This window comes from Oryx dammah, unplaced genomic scaffold (genome assembly GCF_014754425.2).
Source record: "Oryx dammah isolate SB20612 unplaced genomic scaffold, SCBI_Odam_1.1 HiC_scaffold_12, whole genome shotgun sequence".
Taxonomy (NCBI): domain Eukaryota; kingdom Metazoa; phylum Chordata; class Mammalia; order Artiodactyla; family Bovidae; genus Oryx; species Oryx dammah.
In genome coordinates, this window is record NW_024070196.1 from 46,992,439 (window position 1) to 47,017,931 (window position 25,493).

At 41.6% G+C, this 25,493-nt stretch overlaps 1 protein-coding gene across 1 annotated transcript in view; it reads left to right on the forward strand.

Annotated features, from left to right (window-relative positions):
* The window catches only part of LOC120871383 (transmembrane protein 132D-like), a 381,149-nt gene that overhangs the window by 165,254 nt on the left and 190,402 nt on the right, over positions 1-25,493 (forward strand). The window contains exon 2 of the mRNA XM_040251282.1: positions 20,959-21,105. Within this exon, the coding sequence (XP_040107216.1) occupies positions 20,959-21,105 (147 nt within the window). The remainder of the gene's footprint in view (positions 1-20,958; positions 21,106-25,493) is intronic.

Genomic DNA, 25,493 nt, shown 5'->3' on the forward strand with positions numbered 1-25,493 from the left:
GAATAGACATGGGTTCTATTCTTGGGTTGGGACGATCCTCTGGAGTGGGAAATGGCAACCCACTCCAGTATTCTTGCCTGGAAAATGCCATGGATGGAAGTGCCTGGAGGGATACAGCCCATGGGGTTGCAAAAGAGACAGATAAAACTGAGCAACAAGCGCAAGTTTTTCTTGCTACATAACACATCTAGTGCTCCAAACAACAACCATGTTCTTCATTCATGGATTCTGTGTGTCAGGCATTGAGAAGCAGTGTATCTAGAGTAAATATCTCTGCTCCATTATTATGGAACCCAGGTCCAGCCTCCCACTGCTTGAAAGCCGATTCTCCAGAGACCAGTGTTGGTAGAGAGGGAAAGGTTGCTTTATGTTGGAGGCTGGCAACAGGAGAAGGTGGACTCCTGTCTGAGAACTAGCCCCCAGCTGCTGCTCAGGGAACAGGAGCTTTTAAAGGGGAGTTTAAGGGTCATATAGGCAGAGGGAGGGAAGAGAGCAGCATAGTCATCTCAACGTCAGTAATGCGGTGATCTGACCAACGTCACCTTGGTTGTTTTATTTATTTATTTTATTTTTGGCTGTGCTGTGTCTTCATCTCTGTGCGGGCTTTTCTCTAGTTGTGGCAAGCAGAGGCTACTCTCTAGTTGTGGTGCTCAGGCTTCTCATTGCAGTGGCTTCTCCTGATTTGGAGCACAGGCTCTAGAACGTGCAGGCTTCGGTAGTCATGGCTCCTGGGCTCGAGAGCACAGGCTCAGTAGTCGTGGTGCGTGGGCTTAGTTGCTCCTCGGCATATGGGATCTTCCTGCATCATGGAGATCAAACCCATGATCAAACCCATGGAGATCAAACCACATCATGGAGATCAAACCCATGTCTCCTGCATTGGCAGGCAGACTCTTTACAACTGAGCCACCAGGAGGAGGTTAAAACACCTTTGGTTGTTGTAAGTACAGTTAATTTTTAGTTCCATGGTCTATTCCCAGTTTTTTGAGACTAGTTCTTAGAACTGTGTGAGGCAGAGCAGCTGACACCATGGTTTCAAATAAGTCATCTTCTTCCACTTGGTGGGGCCTTCAGTATCTGTAAAACACCTCCCAGGAGATGGCTCAGAATATTACCTATGACCCTTGAGGAGAAAATAAAGATCCTTGGCCTTGCTTAGTGACTAAACTAGTATATTTTATCTTATGTAAAGGCTTTGAGTATAAAGTATAACTAAGTTCTCAGGCCAAGGTGCTGCTTACACCATGAAAGTTGGGGCTTCAACCAGGAAAGCTTGAAAGAGAAGACAAGACCATCATTACAATTCCCAGACCAGATGACAATTCCCACCATGATGCTGGGAATCTTGTTAAGTCTCACTGCAAACATGCCTGATGATGGATGCTGGCTCATTCCTGGACCTCAGCTGGGTGTGTCCTCCAAAGCCCTGGCACATGGCATCGTTAGCATGGGGCTACATCACAGCATGGCAGCTTCAGACTGCTCAGGAGAGGCTCAGCATTGTGGGAAAACCATGGAAGCCGATGGATCTTCTCTGACCTAATTCACAAGTCTTGTACCCTCTCTTTCACCCTACATGCAAGCCTCCCTCCTTCACAGGAGAGACAAGCTCACACTGTAGGAAGAGATAGATGCTCTCAGGGTCATTTTTGGACAAGACAACCTTCCCTATCTGCTAAAAACCAGTGGACTGAGGTGATGAAAGCAAAGCTGAATGGAGATTTAAATCAAGCCATTAAAATGTACAGGCTGTCTCTTCCTGTTTATCAGCGCCTCTGTGTTCACCTCCCCTGGTTGGCTTTGTATTTTACAACTAGCTTAGCACTTAGCTTTCAGCCAGTGTCCTGACTGCGGGCTGGTAATGGCTGTGAAATTGTTACCTAAGTGTTGTAGAAAGTGCAACAGCTGGCTGCTGACAAATACCAGCCCTGCAGCATGTGGGCTGGAAAGGGCCGCCACGCAGTGTCAACAGAGATGCTGGTTCACATGTGCGCTGAGGCTCCCTCTTTGCTGTCACTCAAGAGCCTCATGAATCACAACAGGAAAGAACAATCTCCGAGGTGCAATCAGGGAGGACGAATACCAAGCCTTCCCTTTGTTGAATAAATCCCACTTTTCAGTAGTGAAAGCAGAAGAATTAAATCCTTACCCTTGGCTCCCAAGGCTTCAACATCAAGTTTCTCTATCAGGATTTTCTTTTTTAATTTTTTGACCACACCCTACGACATGTGGGAACTTAGTTCCCAGACTAAGGGGTCAAACCCGCAACCCCTGGAGTGGAAGACAGAGTCTTAACCACTGGACCACTGGACAAGTCCCTGTCAGGAATTTTTAAATATAAAAATATGAAAAAACACATCAGAATGAAATAATAATTAGTTTTGAAAATGGAATGTATCCCTTATATCTGGAATCTAAAATATGACACAAATGAAGTTATCTCTGAAACAGAAGCAGACTCACAGATACAGAGAACAGATTTGTGGGTGCCAAGGGAGAAGAGATGGAAGAGGGATCAGTTGGGATTTGGGGGTTAGCAGTTGCAAACTAGTGTATAGAGAATGGATGAACAACAAAGTGCTACTCTAGAGTATGGGGAACTCTATTTGGTATCCTGTGATAAACCATAATGGAAACGACTATTCAAAGAAAAGAGAATGTATATGGAAGTATAACTGAGCCACTTTACTGTATATCAGAAATTAACAAAACATTGTAAATCAACTATACATCAATAAAATAAATTTTTTTAAGACTGAAATTATCCTTTTTTCATCCAGTGAGTGCCATTGAACCTGGAAAATTCTCTCTGTTTCACCCAAAGAACAGATCTTTCCAATGACTGCCTGATCAGTTTATTTCTTATCTAATCAGAACTGAAGAAACAGTCACAGATTCTTACTCAAGCTTTTCGTTTACATGTTCCTAGGAAAAGGAGTCAGAGTAGAATTTCTCTAAAAGAGAGTGTAGTCCGGGTTACGCTGCTGTAACAAACAGCCCCTAGACTGCAGTGTTTTGAAGCCAGCTGGTTTTGTTTCTCTGTCAGACTACATATGTGCTGGGGCCCCTGCTTTGGAGTGTCCTCAGTTGGGATCTGTGATGATGGGAAAGTCACCACCTGGAACATTCACTGTCTCTGGGAAGAAGGGGAAGACTTCACGTCGAGCATGCTGTAACTCTTCCAGCCTCACCAAATGTGATGTGTGTCTCTCTAGCCCACGTTTTATTGGCCAGAGCCACAAACCCAGATCTCACTTCAAGGAGAGGTGGAGAAATAAATCATACCACACACCTGGAAGAAAAAACCAAGGAAAGTCATACAACTGCCAGTCTCTGCAAGTGACAGTACGTGTCCTAAGTTTCCCCTTTCTTTGTGTGTCTAACAGTTCATCAGGTGTTCTAAGGAAACAGCCAATCTTTCTAATCTCTTCTTAAAAATATATTTTTAAACCCTAAAAGTTTTTTAAACTTCGTTTGTCTGTTTTGGGCTGCATTGTGTCTTTGTTACTGAGCTTGGGCTTTCTCTAGTTCCACTGATTAGGGGCTACTGTAGTTGTGGTGCGCATGGCTTCTCATTGCTTTGGCTTCTCTTGTTGTGGAGCATGGGCCCTAGGCACACGGACTCAGTAGTTGTGATGCACAGGCTTAGTTGCTTTGAGGCATGTGGAATCTTCCCAGACCCAGGACTGAACCCATGTCCTCTCCATTGGCAGGCTGATTCTTAACCACTGGACCATCAGGGAAGTCCTTCTAATCTCTTTTAAATTTTGGTTTTCTCATTGTACAATGAGAAAATTGAAAAACTTTTGGAAATATTTTCATGGCGGGGGCGGGAATAGCTTTCTTCTTCGTTCAAGGCAATCCCTTGTCTAAGTGTGGCAGAAGGTAGGATCAACTTTTCCCAACCCCACTTTGAAGGTAGATAAAGTCACGTGACTTGCTTCAGCCAGTAAAATGTGAGGGGAAGTGACAGGTGTGGAATTCAGGGGGTAGTTTGAGGAATTGAAGCCACCCCGTGGTGTCGTGAGGGAGAGTGGTACAGCTGGAAGTTAAAGAGAGAAATAGAAAGGGTCAGTGTTCAGATTCTAATTTCCAAAGTGGGATTCTCTTGTCCTTAGATGATTCATTGGGAAGCCAGGTTTACAGAGTAAGAGAAAAATCTCTTGAAAACCTTCTTTATCCCCCACTTTGCAACCCACTAAGATGGGGGCCCAGAAGATAATAGATTCTGCTATACTGCAGGGGCCAGAATGGGGAGAAGAGGATGTAGAAAGACCAAATCCCACCTCTGCAGATGTAAACGTGGTCCTGAGGGACTGTGGAAAGAAGAAAAGGGCCAGAAATAGTGGAAACAGGGTGAGCTGCATGTCTGTGTTGCCACCAGTGGGCAGAAAATCTGACCTGGGTGACAGGACTTTGCCAGAAAAGTCATTAGGAACTCCAAGGGCAGAAGGACCTCTGCTAGCAAGTAGCATTTAGGCTCTGGAAGGAAGTTGCCTCAGTGGTTGATTACACAATGACTCAATCGTCAGTGCCTTGTAAGCCCAGGTCTAAATTTATGTCAGCCCAATTGTAATAGTGTGGCATAGCATATCCATGGACCAAGTCCCCATATGTCCTTGGAGGGGCAGGGAAGGTAGCTGAGGGCATGGACTGTCAACTTAGCCAGGGGATACCCTACCGGGAGAAAAAAGGAGCAATAGGACGTAGTGGGTAAGAGTAGGGATCCTGGAACCATTATTAGCTGTGTGGCTTTAAGCAACTTGCTTAATTTCCCTGTGCCTCAGTCTTCATCTATAAAAGGAGGCTACATCTTGTCTCCATAAGCACCCTTGTAAAATTATACCATTTTCAGATAGAATTTTTTTTTCTTTTTTACTTTTTAAATTATGAAAGTATGATAAGACATTTACAGAAGACTTGGAAAAAAGATTCTTTTTTTTTTTGTTTAATGAAAGTATATTTGATTTACCATGTTGTGTTAGTTTCTGCTGTACAGCAAAGTGATTCACTTATACATATATGTATATTATTTTTTGTATTCTTTTCCATTATGTTTTACCACAGGATATTGAATAGAGCTCCCTGTGCTCACAGTAGGATCTTGTTGTTTGTCCATTATATATATAATAGTTTGCATCTTTTGACCCTAAACTCAGACCCATCCCTCACTCCCTTCTCCCTCCTTCTTGGCAACTGTACGTCTACTCTCTGTGTTGGACAAGATTCTTTTATGTGGTGTATTGATTTTTCTCTCTAGAAACACAATATGAGATGTGATGATGAGGTGTTATTGTAGTCTATCCACTGTACTCTGGGATGTCAGTGATGGAGAGGTTGTGTGTGTGTGTGTGTGTGTGTGTGTGTGTGTGTGTGTGTGGTGAGCTTGCAAGGAGTACCTGAACAATCTCTACTTTCTGCTCAGTTTTGCTGTTGATGTAAAACTCCTCTAAAAAATAAAGTTTATTAATTTGTTAAAAAGTGCTAGTTCAACATTTAAATTTTAAGCAAAGACCCATGCACTAATTTACTCACTGGATGCTTCTAGTTGGATAATATCATGTAGAACAAATTTTAATAGTCCATCATGTTTCGGTGAAATTGCATTAATAAGAGCTGCCCACTAGAGTTTGCAGAGAACCAACCGAACTGACCTTGCTGTGAGTTGAATTGTGTCCCCCTCAATTCCTACCTCACAGTACCTGTGGATGGGACTTTATCTGGAAATAGTCTTTTTAAATCTAATAAATCCAATACAGTACTGTGCACTTAAAAATATGTTAATGGAGTAGATATCAGGTTAAGTGTTCTTCAGTTCAGTTCAGTTCAGTTCAGTTGCTCAGTTGTATCGGACTCTCTGCGACCCCATGAATCGCAGCACACCAGGCCTCTCTGTCCATCACCAACTCCCGGAGTTTACTCAGACTCACGTCCATTGATTTAGTGATGCCATCCAGCCATCTCATCCTTTGTCGTCCCCTTCTCCTCCTGCTCCCAATCCCTCCCAGCATCAGAGTCTTTTCCAATGAGTCAACTCTTCGCATGAGGTGGCCAAAGTACTGGAGTTTCAGCGTTAGCATCATTCCCTCCAAAGAAATCCCAGGGCTGATCTCCTTCAGAATGGAGTGGTTGGATCTCCTTGCAGTCCAAGGGACTCTCAAGAGTCTTCTCCAACACCACAGTTCAAAAGCATCAATTCTTCAGTGCTCAGCTTTCTTCACAGTCCAACTCTCACATCCATACATGACCACTGGAAAAACCATAGCCCTGACTAGATGGACCTTTGTTGGCAAAGTAATGTTTCTGCTTTTCAATATGCTATCTATGTTGGTCATAACTTTTCTTCCAAGGAGTAAGCATCTTTTAGTTTCATGGCTGCAGTCACCATCTGCAGTGAGTGTTCTTACTACTTTTTTAAAAAAGTAAAGATAAAAATGAAAAGAATAAAAAGGCTCTGGTTAGGTCAGGCATCCCTGATTGCTCAGTGGGTAAAGAATCCTCCTGCCAATGCAGGAAGCCTGGGTTTGATCCCTGGATGAGGAACATCCCTTGGAGGAGGAAAATGGCAACCCACTCCAGTATTTTTGCCTGAAAAAAATCCCATGGACAGAGGGGCCTGGAGGGCTCCAGTCTAAAGGGTCCCAAAAAAGGGTCACAAAGGGTCCTATATGACAATGCACGTGCTAGTGAGGATCTGTTGAGGTGGAGGGATAGTCTTTTCTTGCTGCTCTGGGAAAATTCCTGAGCCCATCAGTCTGATTGGACCACACCACTGTGATCCATTGGCCACATGGACCCAAGGTTGTTCCCAAAGAACTGGAATACTTTCAAGGCAAACCACAAATCCCTAGAAGGTTATCGCTGTCCTCGAAAACCTGGTGTGTGAAGCAGCCAGTGTCGTGTTCGAACCCAGCTGTCACCCTAATGCCAACACACATACCTGTTATCTTTGCAAGAGATAACTTCTGCTGTGGCCATCACCTGTTGTCTTAATTGATTGACGTGTATATGCTTCAGTTTCAGAGATGGGTATTACAAAGACACATTGTCCTTTTTTCTTGGAAACTGAAAGGCCATCTTTGAAGATGTGCTGACAGAAATAATTCTTGTTGAAATAGACATCAAAATACTCCTGAAGGTGGGGAGAATAAGAATGAAATAGCTCTATCAGATATTAAAACGTCATAAGCTATTATGTATAAAACATTTGGGTACTGGCTCATGTGAAGACAGATCAGACAGATCGATGAAAGTGGAGAGGCCAAAAGTAAACATAAAAGGGTGAATTTAGTGCGTATTGAAGATGGCATTTTAAATCAAGTACTGAGGGAATCATTTAATAAACCACGTGCTGGTAAAACCCATACAGAGAAAAGATAAAGGAAGATCCCTCTTTCATTAACTTCTCGCACTAAAATGAGTTCCTGATGGATCAAGGGACTAACTTCCTTACTAATACATGTTCTTATTGTGGTTGTTCAGTCGCTAAGTCATGTCTAACTCTGTGACTCCATGGACTGCAGCACACCAGGCTTCCCTGTCCTTCACTATCTTCAATAGTTTGCTCAAACTCATGTCCATTGAGTCAGTGATGCCATCCAACCATCTCATCTTCTGTTGCCCCCTTCCCTGCCTGCCTTCAATCTTTCCCATCATCAGAGTCTTTTCTAGTGAGTTGGCTCTTTGCATCAGGTGGCCCAGGTATTGGAACTTCAGCTTTAGCATCAGTTCTTATGAATATTCAGAGTTGATTTCCTTTAGGATTGACTGATTTGATCTCCTTGCTGGGAAAGGGACTCTCAAGAGTCTTCTGAGACCAAGAAAACTATAGAGAAGTAGACAAATGATTTGAACAGATATTTAGCAAAACAAAAAAAGTTATAGGTATATGAAAAATATTCAGTGACTCAAACTTAATGAAGTACTCTTTGTATTAGATCTGTAGTGATCAAAAGGCACATTAAGACATTATCAGTGAACGTGCAAATTGGTAGAATCTCTTTGAGTGGTAATTTAGCACGTTCTATCAAAATTGAACATGGACATCTTTTTTGACTTGGCAATTTCTTTTTTAAGAACTGTTCCTGTAGACCTGCTTGTATGTGTCTACAAAGCTGTGAGTGTATGGAAATTCTCTGAAGTGCTGGTTATAGTAGCAAAGATTGGACACCTCCTATAAGACCACCTCCATAAGGCCAACAGGCAGTTAAATTTTATTCAAATAAATCTACACATTGAAGTAGTACATCGAAGGAAGTGGGAATATAAACACTGATATGGATGCATGAAAAGATACAGTATCGCAAAGAGTCGGACACAACTGAGTGACTGAACTGAACTGATAGATAAGATGCATAAAAGTGTGTACAGTGTGTTGCCATTGGTATTTTTAAAAGATCTATACTTCTTTATTTTTTTAATAAAGTCTTTATTGAGTTTGTTGCAGTATTGCTTCTGTTTCATCTTTTTTGTTTTTTTTTTTTGGCCACAAGGCGTGCGGGATCCTAGCTTCCCCACCAGGGACTGAACTTGCACGCCCTACATTGGAAAGTGAAGTCTTGAGCACTGGACCACAAGGAAGTCTCGAAAGATCTGCTTTTCTAAATGTGTTAATCTCCTAGAAAATGGTCACTAAACTGTGGAGAAGTCTGGGGAGAGAAGTCTGCAGTGAAACTTTTTGTGTTTCTGCCTTTGCTATGTTGAAATATTTATCAACATACTTGTATGATTCTTTTCAATGAAAAAAAAAAAGTTAATTAACAGTGAATCTCTCTAAAAACGGCCCCTGGAAATATGAGTTTGTTAACCATAACTCTGGTTTTGATTTAGAATGTTTTCCTTAACTAAAGAAATATATTTAAACAATCCCTCTGAAACCCTGGTAACCTTGAAAGCCGAAGGAAACAGCCATCCAGTTCTAATATGTGTTGTAGTGAAATTAGAGGGTTGGGGCTCATTACAGATAAGAAAATTAGGTCTTATTCCAAACCCCGGGAGCCAGACCTCTCCCAGCGCCCAGTGCATCTCGGTGCTCCAGGAACAGAGTCGGGAGTCTAATGTTCCAAACACGAGTCACTGAGGAAGACCACCAGGCTTGTTGTTCTCCGGATACTCATCGTGCTTGCTCTGCTCTGATTCTGCCCTTGGGAATCTGGAACTCCCGAGACCAACGTGAACTTTGACTCCGCATCTTCCACCTCCCACAGGACAGTGTGGATGCAGATTTATTTCATTTCATTTTGGTTTTTTAGGAAAACCAGGCCATTGGGTAGTGACTGTTTTATGGATGAGATGGAAAGAGAGTGAAACTTGATTCAGAATAGCTGTCCAGCTTTCAAAATGGTGCCTGGAAAAGAGATGAGACTCAGGAAGTGTTTGTTGAATGAATCAATGACCAAAGAAGCAAAGAGACCAGTTTGATTTACTCACCTACCAAACTTTTATGTAATAAGGGAAATAATAATGGTAATAATAATAATAGACTATTTTTAGTGGACATTATGGACTTGGCACACTGTATCTGTTTAAAAAAACTTTCAATTTTATATTAGAGTATAGTTGATTAACTACGCTGTGATGGTTTCAGGTACGTAGCATAGCGACGGATGTAACCATTCTCCCCCAAACTCCCCTCCCATCCAGACTGCCACCTAACAATGAGCAGGGTTCCCAGTGATATACAGTAGGTCCCTGTTGGTTATTTTATTTTTTATCCATTTTAAGTATAGTGGTGCACACTGTATCTTGTAGAGTTCATTATGTTCAACAAAGAACAGGACTTTTTTTTCTTGCATGAATGCTGATGTATTTGACTGACGTATTTGCTGATGTATTTGTGACTCTGTGACGAGAGACTCAACAGCATGTAAAGAATGAGGTGGCCTAATTCTGATCATGGGCGTGTGGTCAGTTCAGAGAATGTCGTCACTTATTGCTTTGGTAACAATGTGGCAAATAGTTTCTCCTGCTTTTCCAGAAACATGATGTTCTCATGTGGCACCTTCTGCACTCAGCCATCATTTACTGGGAAGCTGTGTTGAGAGACCTTGTCTATACTAAGGCTTTGGTTTTTCAAAGGAATCCATAAATGCTGTGCATGCGCGTGTGTGTTCAGTTGTGTCTGACTCTTTGTGACCCTATGGACTGTAGCTCTCTAGGCTCCTCTGTCTATGGAATTTTCCAATTAAGAATACTATAGTGGTTTGCCATTTCCTGCTCCAGAGGATCTTCCTGATCCAGAACTCAAACTTGCGTCTCTTACATCTCCTGTATTAGCAGGCAGATTCTTAACCACTGGACCACCAAGGAAGCCCCAATCGACTGGAAGAAACACAAGCTGGAATCAAGATTGCTGGGAGAAATATCAATAACCTCAGATATGCAGATGACACCACCCTTATGGCAGAAAGTGAAGAGGAACTAAAAAGCCTCTTGATGAAAGTGAAAGAGGAGAGTGAAAAAGTTGGCTTAAAGCTCAACATTCAGAAAACGAAGATCATGGCATCCGGTCTCATCACTTCATGGGAAATAGATGGGGAAACAGTGGAAACAGTGTCAGACTTTATTTTTTGGGGCTCCAAAATCACTGCAGATGGTGATTACAGCCATGAAATTAAAAGATGCTTGCTCCTTGGAAGGAAAGCTGTGATCAACCTAGATAGCATATTCAAAAGCAGACATATTACTTTGCCTACACAGGTCCATCTAGTCAAGGCTATGGTTTTCCCAGTGGTCATGTATGGATGTGAGAGTTGGACTGTGAAGGAGGCTGAGCGCCGAAGAATTGATGCTTTTGAACCGTGGTGTTGAAGAAGACTCTTGAGAGTCCCTTGGACTGCATGGAGATCCAATCAGTCCATTCTGAAGGAGATCAGCCCTGGGATTTCTTTGGAAGGAATGATGCTAAAGCTGAAACTCCAGTACTTTGACTGCCTCATGCGAAGAGTTGACTCATTGGAAAAGACTCTGATGCTGAGAGGGATTGGAGGCAGGAGGAGAAGGGGACGACCAAGGATGAGATGGCTGGATGGCATCACTGACTCAATGGACGTGGGTCTAAGTGTACTCTGGGAGTTGGTGATGGACAGGGAGGCCTGGTGTGCTGCGATTCATGGGGTCGCAAAGAGTTGGACACGACTGAGCGACTGAACTGAACTGAACTGAACATATACAGAGTTCTATCGAGTTCTTTCAACATATATATAACATATTTACTTCATTGCTCAGCTGTCTCTGACTCTTTGCAACGCCATGGACTGTGGCCCACCAGGCTTCTCTGTCCATGGGATTCTCCAGGCTAGCATACTGGAATGGATTGCCATTTCCTTCTCCAGAGGAACTTCCCCACTCAGGGATCAAACCCTGGTCTCCTGCATCACAGGGAGGTTCTTTACAGTTTGCGCTACAGGGAAGTCCTATCTGTTAGATACTAGTCTCACATAATAAGCTATGAAATATTTAAATTGCATCCCTGATGGTTGTATGGTGGTCTGACATTTTTCAGTAGGAACAAGAAGTGTACTTCATGCTCACATGCCAGGCAAAAATCAGATCACTTCTGGAAGACATTCATATGTGTATTTTGGAGGGAGGAGGAAAGTTTCCTCACCCCTTCTAGGTCCTTCTGGCTGGTTCAAGAATTAAATTGAGATGAAACAGATGAACAGGAGAAAGTCAAACAAAAGTGTAATCACAGGTATGCATTGGAGAAACCAGGAAAATTGACTAACTTGAAAAAAGACCAAGATCTTCAGCTTAAACACCAGCTTCAGTTAATGGCTGAAGAGGATGTTGGGGATAGGGGTTTGGTACTTTGGTGGGGAGCAACGCAGCTGACATGGAGATGGAAAAGCAAGTGTTTGGTGAACAAATGTTTGCTGGGCTAGGCAGAGACCATGGGACACAGAGATATCTCTGATCTCTAAGAATTCCCCCCACTACACCTAGGCTCTGTTCTTCTCAGGTCCTCTATCCCTGGTGATAGCTCTTTTCCTGCAACAGGACCACTATTGAAATTCTTCAGGCAGTTAGGGAAGGGTCAAGGTTTCTTCCTGAGTTTTTGGGTCTTTGATTGTCTTCACCTGAAAATAATCTGCATGCCGGAGACATTTTGGGCTGGCAGATTTTCCCCCCAGATATATACATTTCCCTTCTACTTTCCCACATGTTTTGGTTCCTGCCTTTACCATTTTGTATTATGTGTGTAACAAAGTCTTTTTAAGATAGTCACTCACATCCTGGGATCTCCATCTTTGTGTAAGATAGTCATCCTCATCCTGGGATCTCCATCTCTGTTTCTTGCTTTCTTTTTTCTTCGAAGAATTTATCAACGTAAGAAATGTGTGTGGGTTTGTGTGTGTGTGTTCTGTCCCTCCCCCCAAGAATGTTAGTTCCCTGTCAATAGGAAGTATGCATGTTTTGTGCCTAGCAAACTTCCTGGACTGTGAATGATGCCTGGAGAACAGGTGGGACTCAGTGTTTGTTGAATGAATCAGTGACTGAAGAAGCAGACAAAGAGAGGTTTGGTTTACTCACCTAGTGTTACTCATTACATTCATGACCTGCTTTAGACATTTATATCTGAACATTTTGGTGGAAGGGAGGTACTGGGCAGGGATCATCACTTCCTCTAAAGCTTCTTTTTAAATAAATATTTAATATTATTTTTTATTTTATTATTTGACTGTGGAATCTTTAGTTGCAGCATGCAAACTCTTACTTTTGGCCTGCGGGGTCAAGTTCTCAGACCAGGGATTGAACCCAGGCCCCCTGCATTGGAAGTGCAAAGTCGTAGCCACTGGACCACCAGGGAAGTTTCCCTCCAAAGCTTCTAACAGTTAGCACGCACACTCGTCCTGTTGGTGTGCTTTCCATGTGGTGTGCAGTCCTTCCTGTCCCGTTTCTACTCACCACATCTGTTTTGGACAGGTGCCCATTAGAAACATGGGTCTCTGGAACCTTTTGTGAATGAACTGAGAGTCAGAGGAAAACCAGGTACTTGGAGAGACTAAGGACTATGCATAGAATGCCTTTAGCTCTACGATGGCTTTTAAAGAGTTAGTGAGCTCTGTGCTGGCAAAGGTAGCCCACAGGTTGAGATTACTGGGATGAAACGTGGTGACTCATGGAAGTTCCAGGAGAAACAGCCAGTCCTCAGCCTCTGCACCAGCAGCCAGCCTGGCCGGAGACTGGCATCACATGTCGCTCACCCTTTGGGTCATGATGCCGAGTTGTGTTGCTCTGGCTCTTCTCCTCACTGGGCTCTCCTGAGTTGGTTGGCGGCCAGCCTGCTTCCTGCTTTCAGCTATTAATTTGTCCCTGGAGTCGGTTGAGAAGAACATCCAGGGTGATCTGTGAATAAAGCGGCATCTTTTGTGTGATCAGGATTGTTGTGGACAGTTGTACAGATTGTACACTGCTCAACTCTATGAGATCCGATTCACGTCATAATTTCTAGGCATGGTACTTCCTGGGGTTGATCAGGGCACAAGTTATATGGCCGTATGATAATCCTGGGCGTGATCTTATTTACTGAAAATTATAGAATTATAACCTGGGTATGTCAATTGTAAAAAAAAAAAAAATACAGCCTCAAAGTCAAGAACGGCATTTTATTTGGTGGACTTGAAGACATTCTCTCAGATTGCTCTGAGGTTCTGCTTCAAAGAGGTCAGGGAGAAACGAGATATATAGGAGTTTTTCCTGGAAAAAAAAAAAAAAGTAGTTGAACTTTGAAAGATTACTGGTAATCACAAAAACAGACATTTCAAATGAATAATTTTGGTGCTTTCCTTTGTATGGGAAGATCCAAGAGTCTGAGCTCACTGAAATCATTCCTTTGGTGTTCACTAAGCTGTCCAGGGCCAGTATCCTGTTTTTCTCCATCCTGAGTCCCCTCAGGGTGAACAGTCAGGGCGGCTGCAGTAGCTGAGGGCTTGATGTCTAGAGCGTCCTTTGTTTACTGAAATGGCAGGTGACATTCTTTATCCACAGGTGTGAACAAAGCAGGATGATGACTAAAGTTTTGATGATCTAAGTTCAGTGTGATGGAAGTTCAGGCAGATTTTACTTTTTTCCTTATACCTGTGTGTATTACTCAGTGTTTTTCTACAGTGAGCATATCCCAACCCCTTAATCAGGACAAAAATGACAAAGCTATTAATCGTGTCCAGTGTGCATGTGGGGAGGGGCAGGATGTTGGCATGCTTTTCTGCACTTGGAGACCTCAGTGATACTTCTGAGGTAGCATGATGTCACACACTTCATTGATTTAGTCACTCATTCTCTCATTCATGATGGATTGATTTTACTGCATTCCAGCCAACAGAGGTCACAAATGCTGGGCAGCTTCCAATCCTTGAATGACTTTACTTAGCGAGGATGGTGTTTTTACATTTTTGGAATTTCACATACAACTGAGAATTTCTGCCCTCCCTTCAATGTTTTAAAGACTTGGCCACACCAGGCCTGAGCTCACAGTCTGAGCTGTCCAACCCTCCTTTAGTTTGCACTTTATAAGGAATGACATCATCTCCACTTCCAGGGCCTTTGAAAATTCAGTTGATCAGCCAATGACTAAAAAGTGTCCGCCTCCCTCCCATCTGGCTGGCAGGGGTCCTGGAGGCCAAGTCCCCCTCTTCCTCCACAACAGTGGCTCTTCCCACTGTGGGTTTTGGGGAATGCCCCTACCTGTGTGACCCAGATCCACGCCGTGTTTGATCTTCTGCTCTTTAATCCCCCTCAGAGTGTGGTCCTTTGACAGCTGGGATGATGGTACACACACCTTGTGTCAGCCCAGGACTTTCAATGCCTCAAGATAGCAATACATCAAAAACGACTTGCCTGGAAGTGACTGGCCTTCATTCTGAATTTAACTTTACCAAAATGGCAGTGTGGAAACAGATTCTTCATACTTGTAGGAACACACAGAATCAGCATATGCATTTATCTCCTTATTAATGTGCATTTATTTACCTGCTTCCATATAACAGAACTTCTGCTCATTATCTTTATTCATGTCAGGCTTAGGAATTAAAGGTTCCAGAAGATTTGAGCAATTCCCTGTAAGTGGGGTGTGTGCACCCCAAGAGATATGCAAAGTGATTAAAAAATTGCAGTGATGCAAAAGTAGGACCTCTCACCATGTTGTTTTGTAATCTCATCATTTTTATTTATATTTTTCTGTGTATTTTGTAGCATGCATGTTATTATGTCAGCAGTTCAAGTATAAATTTGATAAATAAATATATCTATATTAAAGTGAAATGCTACAAAATAACTTACTGGTATGAGTTCCTGGTTTTAAAAGAAATGATTTAGAACCTGCTAATTCACACTACGGCTTTAACTAGGGTTCGCTCGTGTGTAGCATTGTTGGCATTGACCTGCATATATTTGGTTAGTCCCAAAGTTGTGGCAGAGAAATTTAGCAAAGTACTTTCCAGTGATTGGAATAGGGACCCAGTGTCCCAGGAAGGGAAAATGGGACAAGATTAACAAAGGACTGTTAATTACATCATAAATGATCACATTAAAATAATTTTTGGTTGGGCCAGGGCCAAGATGTAGGGATGGGGCTGAAAGTTATTCTATGTTTTAATCTTTTCCATTATGGTTTATTACAGGATATTGAGTAGAGTTCCCTGTGCTGTATAGTGGGACCTTTTCAAGATATTTTACATATAGTAATTTGTATCTGCTAATACCAAACTTCTAATTTATCCCTTCTCCCCCACCTTTCATCTTTGGTAACCATAATTTTGTTTTTTATCACTGAGAGTCTGTTTTTGTTTCATAAATAAGTTCATTTGTGTCATATTTTAGATTCCACATCTCCGTGATATCATATGGTATTTGTCTGAAAATGGTTCTTAAATGAAATGTTATAGGCTATAAAACATGTGGTCTTAGTGGGGCATAATATGGTCATAAATTGATCATCAATTATAAATTAGAATAATGAGTGATCATGGACTATTAATTTTACGATAAATTTACTGAGTATGAGAAAACACAGTATATTTAATTCTTTTCCATAATTAATGAGGGAAGATAAGTAAGGAGACAGGGAGGAATTCAAAACAGCTTTATTTTGAACCAAAGGGGTTTTTTGGGCTATGAACCAATGAGAAGTGACAGGTTTGCCATCAGTTAATTGGAAAGGATTCCACTAACCAAATCCACAGCACTTGGAAGCGTGTAGCATCCTTCTGTTACCCCGGATATGAGGGATGGGATGTGGAAGAGCAGAAATAGCAGGTGCGCAACACAGCTCTGATCCCAGGCTGCTGGCTGTTTCAGCTGTTACTGGAGACTATATTTGAAACACACACAAGCACACATGTGCACGCATGTGTATATGTGGGTATGTGTCTATATGTATATATAAATATATGCATATATGCATACATAATATTTGTTTATATGTGTCTATATATATATCTGTGTGTGTATATATAGATGGACTTCCTTGGTGACTTAGATGGTAAAGAATCTGCCTGCAATGCAGGAGATATATTTGTATATACATATGTGTGTGTGTATATATGTGTATCATGTTTCTATATGTCTGTGTGTGTATCTATGTGTGCATGCATGTATGTGTGTATATATATGTGTTTATATTTGTGCTTGTGTATGTCACTGTGTATATATATGAGTGTTTATGTGCATGTATATATGTCTGTGTATGTCAATATGTGTGTATATACCTGTGTGTAAATGTGCGTGTATATATTTTCATGTATATATCTATGTGTATATACATGTATATTTGTGTGCACATGTGCACACATGTTGCTTGTGTATGTATATGTGTGTGTATATGCATCTGTATATATTAAATGTGTATACAGATCTGTGTGTGTGTACGTGTCCATGTGTGTATATAAGATGTGTATATCTATGCATTTATATTTGTGTGTATATGTGTGTATGTGTATTTATGTTTTTATGTGTATTATATCTATCTATGGATATATTTGTGTGTGTATACCTATATAAATACAATAACTCTGTTATGTTTTTGAAATAAAATATACCCTTAAGCCAAGCAGTGTTTATTTATTCCAGTCCACAGTCCATGTGCATTCTGTGGGGGGAAATTATGGCTTTTTCCCCAGCCACAACCGTAGACATACTATTAAACGTAAATATATAGTAAATGTCTTTGGAAATCAAGTGCTGTGTTTATCTCTATGTAGTGAAGCTGTCAGTGTAAACTGTATTTATTGAACCACAAGTAGATTATAAAACTTCCACTAATGAATGTAAGTAACCCAGTTGTCATCAACAAAAGAAGGAAGTAGCATTTGGTTCAGACCCAGCGGAGCCGAATTTCATGTGTTCTGAGGATTATCTTAACAGTTCCAAAACGCTGCTACTTACAGCACTGAGATGAATGTTTCAAAATGATGCACCCAACACAAACCATATTCAGTGTGTACCACAGATGTGTCTCTGAGAAACAACCAGTCTCGTTTCTTTCACACATTCGTTCTTGATGTTTGTACTCTATTCACTGACGTTTCTTGAGCAGGGACCTCTTGCCCAGTTCAGAACATCTGAAATATGATATAGAAATGTGTCTTCTCTTATGAAAACATTCTATGTCCACAAAGCATCATTTCTTAGTGCCCACTGCTCAATTTCATAATTCCCCTTTAGAAATAATGCTATAAATTATAGCTTTGGGTAGCTGCACTGGAATTATTGGCAACAGATATTGGGTACTTCGTGGGTTAAATAAGCAACCATGTTCTTTTCTAAGAACTTAAAAGTGATTCATTGGAGAAACAGTATCTGAATTCCAAATAACCTACTTATGAATAAAATTTAAGAAAAATAAGAGCCTATTCTATAATCAGAAAAAGCTTAGGTACTAATAACTCCTGTATCACGAAAAGATTGCCAAATCCAAGTTGATGATGACCTATTTATTTAAAGTAAATTTGACTCAATAAAATTCCAGTGCACAGTAATTGAAACAGCCCTTAGAATTCATCTTCATAGAATAGCAGCTGTCTGTAGTGAATTGAACTTCTTTTCATCGCCCATCTTGGTTGCTTACAATTTAAATAAGTTCCTGTAAGGCAGGAATCCGAGCTCCTGTCACCAGGTCAGAAGGCTTCCTAGTCTGTGCATACAATCCCCAATTTATAAATGACTGCATTCAAAATGTTGATTTCTACTTGGATGATTTATGACACAAAACAATTATCTAGAAGCAGTGCTGTGCACGGCACTCACCCCAAAATGCTAACTTCAGCCCTGGGGTTCAAATGTAAGAAGTGATTCCTCTTGTCTTTGTTAGATGAGGCAAAGTAGTATGTGTTTTGGGGTCCCCAGGACCACCCTTGAGTTTGATGACTTGCTGGGAAAACTCTAAGGACTCAGCGTACAGTCATACTTGGATTAAGATTTATTACAGCAAAAGGACACAAAGCGAGTTCAGCTAAAGGAAAAGAGACACGGGGTGGAGTCTCGGGGTACTAGGCACAAGCTTGGGAAAGTGCCCTTTCAGGGACTTGTACAGGATGCCCTTCATACCTCCAGCAACGAGTTATGACAACACGGATAAACAGTTGTCTCTCTGGGAAGCTCATCCAAGCCTGGGAGCCAAGAATTTTTTACTGGGGGCAGGTCTCCTAGACACCACCTGCCTGGCAGGCATGGGAACTTCAGACCACCAGAAACAAAGATCAACTATATTGCTTGTACAAAAAATTTAGACTTAGTGAGCCCCTCTTATTAAAGAGTTGAGGAAACCCCTTTCAAAATCCAGATACCAGAGGGCAACCTTGCCAGCATGCCTTTCTAGGGGGGCAGTCTCAGACCTGCTGTGTTCACTTTTCTTCGCAGAATCTGTCTTCAAGTTGTTTCTATGGGAAATTGCATTCTTAGTGCTTGCAGGCAAGTCCTTTTCTCACCAAGCCCCACTCCTGAAAGTGGCATCTTTTCTTTCCGCTTTGCGGAAAGAATATTAGGGGTGACCTGGCTTGTCTCATCTGGTGATAAGAGTGAGGATTTTAGAGATGGAGACTCAGAACCCACCTCTTTGTCTCTGTGTCATTACAGGTACCACAGCTATAAATCTGGGGAGCATACCTCTGGGGCTCCCCTCTTGGCAGCATCTTCCCCCTGGTCACCCATCAGCCTGCCCCATTTGTCCCCTGGCCTTCTTGCTTCAGATCCATTCATGTTTTCCTCAAGGGACTAAGAAAAGAAGACACAACAGGAAGCATGACTCTTCCCAGCAGTTTATGCATCCAACTGTTTGCGATTTATTGCATTATCCTTTGACTATATGCTTTCCATTTCCTATATATTTATTCACTTGAAATCTCTTAGAGAAAAATAAGGGTGTATGAGGCAACCAGTTCCACCATGCATCCTCTGCCTCATCCTACTTCTCTATCTGGGGGAAAAATTTGCAAGCGGGTCATCTGTCCCTTTCTGTGAATGAATGAAAGAAGGAATGTGTGAATGGAAAGTGAAAGTGTTAGTCTCTCAGTCCTGCCTGATTCTTTGCGACCCCATGGACTGTAGCCCAGCAGGCTCCTCTGTCCATGGACTTCTCCAGGCAAGAATACTGAAGTGGGTTGCCATTTCCTTCTCCAGGCAAGAGTACTGGAGTGGGTACCATTCCCTTCTCAAAGAGGATCTTCCTGATCTAGGGATCAAACCCAGGTTTTCTGCATTGCAGGCAGATTCTTTCCTGCCTGAGCCACAAGGGAAGGAGAGAAATAAGCAGTCTGGTATGGAGGCCTCACCTACTTTTGCAAATTTGTCATTAAGTCTGAGAAGATGTTAGATCTCAGGACAGGTACTGGCCAGTGTTGGCTAACAAAGAAATCAACTGGCTCAAATAAGTGGCTTCAGCACGAGGAAGTTTTATGTGATGCCAAGGAAAGCCCTGAGACTCGTTGGACCCACACTGTGATTCAGGAACCGTTTCAAATCCTGCATCACCTGCGGCAAAATCCCTTGGTTGCTCAGCTTCTCAGTGAAAATTAAAATGGTCCTGACCTCACAGGGCATACGTGGGAGTGAAATGGAATAAAACTGTCATGAACTCAGAAGAGCCCCAGTTTGTTGAAAGGAATCCATAAGTGATAGTGATGATGATGGAATGATGGTCCTGGTGATGACAATGCTGATGATGAGGATGTTGTGGGAGGAACACAAAAGTAGAAGTCAGGCAGGGCTTCCCTGGCGGTCTAGTGCTTAAGGCTTTGCCTTCCAATGCAGGGGTTGTGGGTTCGTCCCCTGGTTGGGAAGCTAAGATCCCACGTGCCTTGCGGCCAAAAAAACAAAACATAAAACAGAAGCAATATTGCAGCAAATTCAATAAAGACTTTAAAAATAGTCCACATTAAAGAAATCTTTAAAAAATAAAGGAATTAAGGCATGCCTCTGTACCCTGTCAGCATCTGTTTTCCTATGAACTAGCATGCTTCTCAAAACAGTCTGAGCGGCAGGGCCTGTCCTCCACCCTTGAACTTGGAACGATGTTTGGGAAATTAGATAATACAGAGGAAGGGCCCATCAGTACCTGGCATGGAAAAGACGTTCCAAACTGTGCATTGTTATTATTAATTCACTTTTGCAATTTGGATGAATTTCTTTTTTCTATTTAGTTTTAACAGTCTACAGGTATTCAGGTAATTTTTTTTTAATTAAAGCCATCCGCTATCAGAATATTATTTCTTTATGTGACCGATCCTTGCCTGTGTCACTGTTATGTTTCTAGCTCTTCTGTTAAAGGAAGGAATGACCAGGAGAAAAACTGAGGATGGATGGATTGGAATGGAATTGCCAATGTGTGATTAAATTCTATTAAACATGGGGTTACACCTCCCAGGCGACCATGTGCCATCAAGTTCTGGGTGTCCCCAGAAGCAGAGGTAACCCAGGGATGCCCCACAGGCGTCTCAGCTGTGCACTTGCTGTCTCCAACAGGGTAAAGGTGATGAAAGGCATGAACATCATTGGGGTGAGAGCCAGCAGCCCTTCCGTGTGGGAAGTCAAGGAGAGCACAGATTATGCTGGGAAGTACACACCTGCTGTCATTGTTTGTCAGAAGAAATCAGCTGGCTCAGAAAAAAGGTGAGTCCCCACGGCCTGCCGTATATTCAGATTATCAGTGACGCGGCCTCCTTTTTCCCCAAATCGTTAACAGCCACTTTCACTGTGGTTTGCATTTGCTGTGCGTCTGTATTATTAGTGCTTCTAGGTAAGATGGATGAAATCCTTCATTTGGAAAAAGCTGAGCTATTATTCACGGTGGACCTGCTTACAGTCCCAGTGCAGCTCTGGGTCACCTGCAGGGACTACTCCATGCAGATGGAGTTTATCTCCAAATGATGTTACACGGCAACGCGACCTTTTTCTAATCTGTACGATTAGGGAAAATGGAAAGTCTGGGCAGCTCTGATAAAATGGCCCATTTTGCAAGTGTTCCAAACAAGAGTTTCTGGAGAAAGCAAATAAACAAACAAGTAAAGTTGGTAGATTTCCTGGCCTGAAAAGGCTCCTTCCACATTTGCTGTGTCATTTAAATATAATGCAAGGATTGCATTTTGTGTGGGCATTTTCTGATGGGCAGGAGAACAGTCTGCTATGGATTTATAGGGAATTGTGACCCTGTCTCTGATACTCACCAAATGAGAAACAGTCGATTCACGGCTGGGCAGAGCGACTTGGAAACTCAGTGGTTCTTGATTTATTTCTCTTTCCTGTAACCTCATTGTGATTCCGGAGAAGGCAGTGGCAACCCACTCCAGTACTCTCGCCTGGAAAATCCCATGGACTCAGGAGCCTGGTAGGCTGCAGCCCATGTGGTCGCCAAGAGTTGAACACGACTGAGCGACTTCACTTTCACTTTTCCTTTCATGCATTGGAGAAGGAAATGGCAACCCACTCCAGCGTTCTTGCCTGGAGAATCCCAGGGTCGGGGGAGTGGGCTGCCGTCTCTGGGGTCACACAGAGTCTGACATGACTGAAGCAACTTAGCAGCAGCAGCAGCAGCATTTATGATTCCAAAATATTTCTGGTCTGGTCACCTATTTTTGCCACTTTGGGGTTGGTTGGTTTTGTTGTTGTTGTTCATTGTATTATCAGCGATTGAAATAATAATAAATGGACCAGCCATACCTATACAACATTATTTCTGGAGTCAGTTTTTTAAACTTCCTAGCTCCATGTTTAGAGAAAGTTTATTTTCCATTGTTTATTCTAATATAGAGGTCATGAATCTCAGCTGATGTGTAGTTTGCCTTTGGGGATTTATTTCCAAAGAGCATTTGATGTGAATTTGGGGGTGACATGATGTGGTTTTCCCTCCATGGTCCTGTTTCATGTGGGTGCTCTGAGATTTGGGTTATCAGCTGTCAAGCTCTGTCAAGACTTTCCTCTTGTGACTAGTGTTTCAAGAATTTTTTTCTTGAAGATTTGTTTGTAGAGCAATGAGAGCAGAGAAGAAGAGATCGGTATCTGAGTTCTGCCCTAAGTCTTTACGTAGTAATGGTCTGCCACCTGGAGTACCTTTAAGAACTTATAAATAAGGTCACATCCAAAAGTGTCTGTGCCAGTGATGTGGTTTGGGAAGTAAGGTGCCAGCTCCCTTAAGGGTTTCCTTTGTGTTGTAATGTTAGCAAAAATTAGGAGGATAGATAGGTAGGTAGATGAATAATGATAGACAGATAAACAATAAATAGATGATAGGTAAATAATAGATAATGCAATGGATGGATGGGTGGATAGATAAGTGATACATATACAGATAGATATATAGACAGACATATATTTTTTTCTTTACCAGAAAGTTGCAGGAGTCTGGGGGAGACTTGGGAGAAATCCCAACCAAGGTGCTTTTTTTCCTTCTTGTTTCTTCTTGCCATTTACTGTATGGATTAGTGGGAGTGGTGGTGATTGTAGTATTATGTATGAAATGCAAAGAGATTTGAATCATTTGAAATGTATTATTGACTTTCTGGCTAAGCATTCATTCAATCTGTCTTGGGCATGGAGAAATTAAGGAAACTTTCCAAGAGAAGCTCATTCCCATTAAGATGTAAGGTGTAAGCTGCCTTTTTATGCATCAACTAAGGCATTCCTGAGGGGCTTTAACACTTCCTCAGATGAAAGAGAAAATCACAGCTCTAGGACATATCGAAACTTACAAATGTATGGTGCTTTCCATTTTCCCCCCTTTCATCTGTATCAGTATCTCCTTTAAAAAACAAATTCACTGAATGGACTGTCAAGCTACTCCTTCACAGTTCTGATATCATCATGCCACTCACTATGGAGACTATTCCTTATCCATTTGTAGATTCTGATATCAGTTTTCTATTTCCTACTATGGGTCTAGATGATGAAAGAAAGCATGGGGACTAATATAGACATACAGCTGCTACTGCTGCTAAGTCGCTTCAGTCGTGTCCGACTCTGTGTGACCGCATAGATGGCAGCCCACCAGGCTCCCCCGTCCCTGGGATTCTCCAGGCAAGAACACTGGAGTGGGGTGCCATTGCCTTCTCCGATAGACATACAGAAACACACATAACTCTATATCTTTAATATGTTATATTTGTGTGCATATGTAGACCATTATATGTATGTGCAGTATATTACATGTCTTTGTAATATGTCATATATATAGTATATGTATATAGGACATATAAGGGATATAGGTGTTTCAGTATCTACATGTATACATGACATACTTATGTGTATTTGTGTATGTCTGCATGAGTACATATGCTTTCTTTCATCATCTGGACCCATAGTAGGAAATAGAAAAGTACGTTATGATGCAGAGGTTTATTCAGTGTTTTTCACTCTATTTGTTACACTGCAGCCAGGAAGTCTTTGCTTAATGAGGAAGCTGTAGAATGCATGCTCTTTTAGATGGAAAACTGCACTGAGCTGGTTGGTAGCTGTTTCCAGACCCTACAGCAACATGTGTTACATGTGAGAGTCTCCATGAATATTCCTTTAGTGACATCCTAGAATTAGACTATATCTCCATTACTTTATGTATTACAATGCAAATCTGTAAGTACACATACTGAATAGTCTCTGACATACCTGTTCATATCAAGTAAGGTGCACAACAGTATGTGCATTGATGACCTATTGGGGGAAAACCCAGAAAAGGACACTTTTTCAGCAGAGGGACTGGCAACTGTGATTTCTTTTGAAATGAACTGGGAAGTTGGGGAAGAAAGTTGAATGTAAATTACTTTTTACTGTGAGCCATTTGGACTATGATTTTTTTTTAATATGTGCATGTATTACCATTTAGTATTGTGTATACAGTTAAAACAGACTTTTGTGAATAGGATATATTCATTTCTATGTTCAACTTATATCCTCCCTTTAAATTCTTTTTATTTCGCTTCTGTCTTTATGAAGTCAAATGCAGAAGAATCATGCTCCACTCTTGGGGGTAGTGAGCACACCAGAAGATCCGTTTCCTTTTCCTTGAAGGATAATTGGAGAACATATGATGGATTGGATGCTTTCATGTTAATAGGTTTTGGTTCAGAAGCAGTTTTGCTTTATACATTCTCCCTACTCTCTTTGAATGTTTTTCAGTTATTTTTTTTCCCTTTAATTTAAACTTTATTTATTTACTTATTTTGGCTACGCTGAGTCTTAGTTGCAGCATGAGGGATCTCTGTTGTGTCATGTGGGATCTTTCCCTGTGGGGCAGGGATTCTCTAGTTGCACCTCATGGGCTTTGCTGCCCCATGGCATGTAGGATCTTAGTTCCTTGACCAGGAATCGAACCCATGTCCCCTACATTTCAAGGTGGATTCTTAACCACTGGACCACCAGGAAAATGCATCAGTTATTCTTAGAGTCAGAGTCAGATCATAAAGATGCAAAAGAGTCAGCCTTAATGAACTTGAGAATCATGGGTTGTGAATTGCTAATAATTTACCATGGACTGTGAAGATGCATTAATGAAGTTAAGTTCCTGTGACAGGTGTAATTTTATGGATTAAGGAGACGCTTGTCTGGTGATGAACTCAACAGGAGTAAGTGAAGATCTCTTATCTAAGTTGAAATACATCCTTCATTTTTTTTTAAAGAACTGTGGTTGTTCAAAGCCTTATCATCACAGTATTAACATATGAATGCTACCCACAGCTATCAGATCTGTTTTGACTAAGCATTGCCAGGAAATATTATGGAACAGAAGGAGAATAACTAATTATGCTCTATCCATCAAATTCCATTTGGCATTTTCTAAATCTTGCTCACTCTAGCACTTTGTAAACTTAGATAAATGTGTAACAAAAGTCATGTATTTTTTTATTTCTTTGCTCTTCTTTGCATAGATGAGTGTTTTCCAAAGTTTGCCATAGTTTCTATTTAAATGATTTTAGGTGGTATAAAGAAACAGGATCAAATAAACTTAAATGACAGAAATGTGTGTGTTTTCCAGTTATCCAGCAAGACTTCTAATTGAAGAGAAATTCATC